This window comes from Saprolegnia parasitica, assembly GCF_000151545.1.
Source record: "Saprolegnia parasitica CBS 223.65 unplaced genomic scaffold supercont2.121, whole genome shotgun sequence".
Taxonomy (NCBI): domain Eukaryota; phylum Oomycota; class Saprolegniomycetes; order Saprolegniales; family Saprolegniaceae; genus Saprolegnia; species Saprolegnia parasitica.
The window spans coordinates 56,762-64,473 of NW_012156515.1; the positions used below are offsets into that span (position 1 = coordinate 56,762).

The 7,712-nt window shown below is 53.7% G+C and overlaps 2 protein-coding genes across 2 annotated transcripts; both read left to right on the plus strand.

Moving 5' to 3' along the window:
- Positions 1–2: 2 nt before the first annotated feature.
- Positions 3–833, plus strand: SPRG_21265 (hypothetical protein; the record flags this gene model as incomplete). The annotated part of the gene is made up of 1 exon (XM_012353370.1): positions 3–833. A coding segment is annotated over one exon (831 nt), but the record flags the coding sequence as incomplete, so codon positions are not given.
- A 5,142-nt stretch (positions 834–5,975) lies between these two features.
- Positions 5,976–7,685, plus strand: SPRG_13240 (hypothetical protein; the record flags this gene model as incomplete). Its single annotated transcript, XM_012353345.1, has 2 exons — positions 5,976–6,407; positions 6,460–7,685. Coding segments are annotated over 2 exons (1,658 nt in total), but the record flags the coding sequence as incomplete, so codon positions are not given.
- Between the last annotated feature and the right edge of the window lie 27 nt (positions 7,686–7,712).

Below are 7,712 nucleotides of genomic sequence, written 5' to 3' on the forward strand. Positions count from 1 at the left end.
TTGCTCGTGTCGAGGCAGCCGTTGCGGATGTTGAAGCCGTACTCCTCCAGCTGGATGCCGACCGTGAGCGGGTACTTGGTCGCGGCTTCAGCGTAGCTCATGGCGTTGTAGTTGGCGGTGACGGCCTCCATGGCCTCGAGCTTCGAGAGCTGGACACCGGCAAACTGGCGCTCAAAGTCCATGACGATCTTGGCCGCGGCCTTGGCGTCACCCGCCGACTTGCCGCCGCCAAGCGTGAAGAGCGACACAATGTACTGCTCGTAGTGCGGCTGGAGGAAGCCCCAGATGCCTGCGTCCGTGTAGTACTCGAGCTCATCGAAGGTGAGCGGCGCCTGGAACGAGTAAAGCACGTTGGTCGTCGCGTCCATCTTGTCGGGGTACACGGCGGGCTGCGTGAACGCGGGCACGTTCTTCTTGCTGAGCTTGGCAACCGTGTGGAGGATCTCGGTCGTCGAGTTGGCCGAGCGAATCGCCTTGAGGTCATCAGCGATCGGCGTCACACCGAGCGCGATCAGAGAAGCTTCGTCCTTGCACGAGTTGTAGTACTCGGTGAGCTTGGAGTGGCCGGCCGCGAGGATGTTCTTGATGACGGCGTCGTTCTTGGCCGCAATGACGCTGAACGACGTGTCGATCGTCGAGCGGTCCGCGGGAATGACGGCGTTCTTAATCCAGCCACCGCACGCGTACTGGTAAAAGTCCGTGCAAGGGTCAGCGTCCCGGTCCATGAGGTCGGCGACCTCCTTGGGGAACTCGGTGACCGAGCCCGCGAGCGCCGTCGCCGCCAAGGCGCTGAGGGTAACGATGATCTTGACCATACTGGTGGTAGCTGGTAAAAGAGATAATGAGTCGAGTTGTCGAGCGGCGCCGGCAACGACAAGGGTTGTTACTGTGCAAGGTGAAAACAGACGGCACCCAACTCAGAAATCATGACCAACTCTCGTCCGACAGATGGCAGGTTTTCAAGAGTTCGACGTTTGCACAAGCACGTGAGTTCAACGGGTGCGATTACAGGGTTACGTACGACAACCATGCGAGTGCACTAAAGTGGTGGGCACAGAAACAGCGTCCGCCCCAAGGGGATCGGTTCAAGCAAAGATTCCATTGCACGGAGCGGCTTTGCTCAATCACTGCATTTTCCACCTAGGTGCTGGCCAGTGACGCCCCAATGGGCACGCGCTTAGCACGCGTTTTGATGTCGAGTCGCCAAACAATCGACACGCCTGCAAGAGCCACGCTTGATTGGGTAGGTTTTACACCCACGAAACGGAGGATATGTCGTTGATGAGAGCGGGCGACGTCAGGCTCAAGCTTAGTGTACTGTAGTGCAGCGCTAACTGGTCGTGCTGCGAAAGTTGCTGCAATGCAGGTGACGACGGGTACAAGTCGACGATATGGGCTGCGTTGAGCCGGTCGCTAGCCCCGCCTCAATGCTCCCACCATTTTCAGATTTTACACGACGTTTTACCGTCGAGTGGTAAACCAGCGACTAAGATTCTCAGTTGCAAGAGGCCTTTCTGATCATGAAACGAAAGGGATCGGCGCACCGTTGGAATTGTGCTTGCATGGCAAGGTCGTCTGATAATGCTTTTATCGGACGGCTAATCAGATTCTGAAAACCATGTGTGTTGTGTGCCCTTTCTAGCCCCACACTGGAAAACCTACCAATAGGTAAAAATGGGGATCAGCACGTAGTCGCTTCAAGCCTGCATTTTCATTCGTCACGAAATTCGCATCAAATTTGACTAGCGTGAAGGGAAAATATGTTCGTTGATACTATTGCTGGTTGAAGTACTGCACATTTAGGTTGTAAAAAAGATATTGGGGCGTACGCGGGAGATTTTCTATGGGCACTATTATTGCAGCTTCTGATTTTACGTTTTCTGATTTTGAGAAAATAGTCCTCAAGACGGACCGTCCAGTGTCCAGTGGGTGCCATGGTGAGAATATTCTGATGGACATGTAAGCTTACAAAGTTTAAATAGTGGTTGACCCAACTGAGACTGATAACTGCGTAATGAGATTACAAACGGCGGTGTGAGACTCAGTTTGATGCTTTGACATCATGCTTTGACATGGACGTTGCACGACACTTCGCGCCTCCACCGCTGGCTACTGCTAGCCGTGGAGGCGTGAAGCGTCTCCTAGCTGAGGCTAATGACCCACAAACACTGGCTCGGTCAGTTCTAATTTATGCCCCTACGTTACGGTCGGAACCTAGCGATATTATGGGCGCACCCATCGCACAGGTTTTGTATTAGTATTCTTGCTACGCGTTGTCCCACGTGCGATGGCACGGTCAAAGGCGGTTGTTGCTGACACTGTGAAGCGAGTCTATTTTGATAACCGGTAATTTAAAGTGAGCTGGTTTTGGAGGTGGACTTTCGACTCAGACCGTGTTGTGACTGGCAGCAGCAGCGAGGCATCGCCGTCTCGAAGGCGAGGCGCATAGATTATGCAATCCGGAACGAGGTGGTCGCGAGGCCAGGCGTTGTGGAGCAGGACGTTCATCATTCGGAAGAGACACAGCGCTCGGGTATTCAGCCGCAAATGTTGCAGGTGCAGATTGGTCAAGAACCGCGGCGCGAGTGGTGGCCGCTTCGGGCGTCACGACGGGCGCCTCGAGACGGAAGACTCGGTCGTTTCGGGCTAGCCAGACAATGTGGAGCTCGCAAGCGCACACATGGAGTCCTAAACTATGCTGCTCTTGGCAGTGGACCCATGCGTCATGTGAGTGGGCGCTGCGATGATAAAGCCGAGTCATCAGTATCGGGGGAGCTGTGGAGGCTTTGGCTGTAGAAGCAACATTCCTGGGAGCTACAAGGCTGGTTGATGCAATTTATATTCCCTTGTGTTGAGGTCACTGGGTTGAAACGGTCTCATCAACCGCCTTTGACCGTCCGATTCTACTTAATTCATTATAAAGCCCACTATAGCAGCAACACCGCTTCCAAAATGTTGTTAGTATATGCGGCAGGTCCTTCGGTTAGTGAATTTATTCGTCATAGCCACGAGTACCAGCCCTTGCCCCAGAGCGCTCCATGCAGCGGGGTGTCCTGTTGGGTGACCGGATAAGTTGAGATGGAAAGAACAAACGAAAGCCAAAAGAAGAAGTGAGCTGACCAGACTCGTGTATATTAGCGGAGCTGAGGCGCCGATATTGGTGGCTCGCATCGATTCGGGGGCTCGGTTGGTGGCGCAGACGCTATCGGGTGGCAGCGGAGGCCATCGGATGGCGACGGGCCTGCTGCTGGCTAAACGGGACAAGCTCGGCTAAACGGTTAGGTTACGCGTGCAAAACCCATGTGCAAAACCCCACACGCCGAGTGACAAATGATAGTGCAGTGATGGGCCATGATAGGCGGAAACCTACCAAGAAGCTCCCTTCTTGACTGCATACATGGACGTCGCAAACGCAAATACTGAAACATGTTCGAATCGAAAGACCCTGAAAATGATACCGGAGCGAGAATAGCCCACGCAAGTTGGTGTACACCTTTTTCTTCATCACGCCTTCAAATATTGCTATCTCGGTCCTCTGTCAAGTAAATATTGGTGAAGAGCCGTGAGTTTTTCATGGACGATACGAACGGAAAATTGCGAACCCGTGGGGTGAGCTTAAATTTCTGGGGATCGCGAGCATTATCTTAGCACATAATGGCACCGTCGTATCCTATTCGTCGACACGACAGGCCTTTGGATAGATTCTCGCAAAGCTCCCCAAACACATAATCAAAGATTGCGCGCATCTACGCACCTGCCTGGTGGATCAAGAGGATAAAAGAATAACGCAGAGTTGGTGACAGCATCTTGGGCATAACGTTGCACGGGAGTTTTAGCGTTTGGGTAGGCAGCGTCGACTATCTGCCAAGTCTTAGCTCACCTTTTCATGTAGATAGAGCCCAAATTGTGAGTGAGGAAGCCACGTCATAGCAACTACAGCTATGACAGCTTGGTCAAGGGATCGATCACCGTGTTGGCAAGCCTCTCGTCGTGCATTTAGGCAATTTGCCCTTTGGCTATATGCAGTCGCGTACTTTCGACAACCCGCGCTTGCCGCTAATCAAAGACTGTGTCGCAAGCGCTGTTGCTCAAGCGACAAGAACTCGGGCAAATATGTGCATTTCCTCGTATTACCAGTATACATATGAACGTGTTTAGCGTAATCTTCGTGTTACAACGGCTTTGCATACGTGAATACTAATAGCAATCTTTTTCTTCAATTGCTCGCCGGGCCGTGCCTGCGTAGATGGCAGTGCGGAGGCTCGTCTTGATGTTCTGTAGCGATCTCCGGGCGCCTGTGAACTCGAGTGAGGCCATGACGACAGTAGAACTAGTACATGATCAAGAACCCGTGGGTTATGTAGCTTCATTGTCAATCGTACTATACCAACGACATGAAGCTCACTCTATCTTCTTACTCTTTGGCATCCCAGCCTCATTGGCTCTAGGGTCATGTTCATTCGTGGCATGTTTATACGGGCGGCACTGCGCGGTTTCGTTCGCCGCTTCAATTACCGCGTATGCGCAGTTTCTGTGCGCTACGAGTGCATTGCTGATACACGCGATGTACAATGTGATTTTACACTGTGCCTAACGGGGTGTTCGTGCCTCGCAAACGAGAAACGCATGTCAGCGGTAAAGAAAAGGTGTATCAGCCTAAGCTCTCTCAGACACGTTTTGCATGACACGACCCCGAAAAGTCAGACGTTTGCGCTTCTCAAAGCTGAGCACTTTTCGGTTCACTTTTTGCGGTCCCTGTTTCTTGTATACCTGTGACCGTATCCGCCTTGATCCAAACGCCAGACAAAGGGAGGCGTACTTCCGAACACCGGCGTGTGTACTTAAAGGCAAATAGGGAACTAGATAGGCTAACTGACTGCTGGAGCCCTGGCCACAGGCTCCTGTACAGTCCCATCCTAACTGTTTCTCGGTAGGACTATCTAACTGATAGATTGATACGAACACATCGCCTTGTCTCGACCTAGTGGTTGTAGAGCTGTGCAGATACAAATATCCAGTGCTCAACCACTGTATGAGGCATCTACTGCCACAATACCAGAGTCTAGAAACATGACTCTTGGAGTCTACAAGGCACTGAATACGTTGGTTCTCATTTGGCCTTTGGACTGAGAAACGATAGGTTTCTCAAAGTACTCGTCCGCGAAGGAAATTCTTCCACGTTGCGATCAACCACTGGTGAGCTCAATCTACTCATTCTACGTACCCCATACGTATCCCCTGTTTTTGAGAAGAACTGAGACCAAACACTTTTTTCGTGGCATGGTTATTCTAGCATCGAGGTGTCGACACAAGTTTGAAAATGCACGCTAATTCGCACCCTTGTTATGGCCCCAGCCAAGTGTTCGCGCAAATAGTGTTGTTATCAGATACTAGTAGTCCGTTTCTGATAACCGCCTGGAATGTCGCTTTGCATGCATTGTCCATGACCTTGCACTCAAGTGGCACATGGGAACGAAGCACCAACCTTTCGCAAACACACGTTAAGTTGGCTCGTCCATGTACCTCGAGGCACGGCGCTGTGTCCTTATACCGCAATACCGATCGGTGTAGTACAGTGGCTTCATCGCGTGACCAAGTTCTCAGGAACATTCTCAGACGTCTGATAATCGGATCCGACTGACATGGCCAATGAATGCTGTCAGCAGCTCAACGTGTTGCGTTGAGTGTCCAGCTGGCTCTGCTTCTCAGCGCCTGCTTTCTTTTGAACGTCTCTGGTTATGGGACCAATCCGCGTGTCTCGACACATGCCAACACAAACCCTATTCAACGACCACGACCATGCACTCCGGTGCTCAGATTATCCACGCATCGAGCTTTGTCGAGTATCATTTGTTTTTACTAGTACTGCATATTCCATACCTGATGGCAGAAGAATGGACGAGTCGATCGTTATGTTGGTGATTTTCGTGCACGGCAAATGTAGCCCGCATTGAACACAATTCAATTTCCGTCCAATGGTCAAGATCATCGCCTCCGCCAGCGCTCTGGCCGCTGTCGCCATTGCCGGCACCATCAACGAGATCCCCGCTGACATGCGCGCACTCATGGACACGGACGCGAACCCGTGCGATGACTTTTATCAGTACGCGTGCGGCGGGTGGTACAAGCAAGCTGTGATCCCGGCGGACCGTGCCAAGACCGACACGTCCTTCAGCGTCCTTGGCGAGAAGAACGACGCGATCATTCGCCAGATCCTCGGTGCGGGCCACCCCAAGGTGTCGGAGTACTACCAGTCCTGCCTCGACACGCGGACGCTGAAGACCAAGGCCCTCGCGCCCATCTCGAGCGACCTTCAAAGCGTCAAGACAGCCACGTCGGTGGCTGGCTTGCTCCAAGTCGCGGCCAACCTGAGCAAGAAGGGTGTCTATGCGTTCACCCAACCTGTGGTAGGACGTCCCTCATGCGCATTGTATCGGTGCTGATGAGGCTGCCTTGTAGGTGGCTCCGGATTCGCAAGATGCGACGGCCAACGTGCTCTACTCGGCCCAAGCGCCGTCGACGCTGACGCGTCAGCTGTACGTCAACCCGCAGTACTGGCGCGTGGTCCAACCCGCTTACAAGCAGTACATCACATCGATCTTTACGCTCGCGGGCAAGACGGCGGCCCAGGCGACCGCGGCGGCCAAGACAATCATCGACTTTGAGCTGCAGCTCGCGGGCGTTCAGCTCTCGAAGCTCGAGATGCTCGAAGCCAAGACGGCCAACTACAACGCGCTTACGTACTGTGATGCGGCGGCCAAGTACCCGCTCACAGTCGGCGCGCAGCTCCAGGCCTACGGCTTTCCCACCAAGAACTGCGATAGCCAAAAGATCATTCTCAACGACCTCGACTTCTTCGACCGTGTCGAGGCACTTGTCGGCAGCCAGTCGCTCTCAGCGCTCAAGACGATCTTCGAGTTCAAGGTCCTCCACACGTACGCGCCGTCGCTCGCGCCGTCGTTTGGCACGGCGCGCTGGAAGCTCTTTGGCAAGCTCATTGGCGGCGAAAGCGTCGAGCAGAGCCGCGAGAAAAAGTGCACGGCCGACATCCAAGAGAAGCTCGGCGACCTCATCTCCGACTACTTTGTCAAGGCGACGTTCGACACCAACTCGGCTGCCCGCGCCGAGGAGCTCGTCCAGGCGCTGCAGACGTCGTTTCAACAAGGCATTGCGACCGCGGCGTGGCTCGACGAAGAGACGCGCGACAAGGCGATTACCAAGCTCTCGAAGTTTGTGCATTTGATTGGCGCGCCGACGTCGCCCCAGACGTACCCGAGTTTGAACCTGAGTGCGACCGAGTACATTGCCAACATCAACAAAATCGCGACGTTCGAGACCGACGCCAACTTGAAGCTCATTGGCACCAAGGTCGACCGTACGAAGTGGAGCTCGCCCGCGGCCGAGGTCAACGCCTACTACGCGCCGTACGTCAACTCGATCACGTTCCCGGCCGGCATTCTCCAGTCGCCCTTCTTCTCGGGTAAGTTTGACCCGGCCCGCAACTTTGGTGGCATCGGCATGGTCATTGGCCACGAAATCACGCACGGCTTTGACGACTCGGGTCGCAAGTACGACGGCGACGGCAACGTGGCCGACTGGTGGAGCGATGAGACGTCGCTTGCGTTCAACAAAAAGGCCAAATGCATCATGGACCAGTACAGCGCCTTCAACGTGCGCAGCGAAACGTCGGGCAACTCGCTCGGCAATGTGAA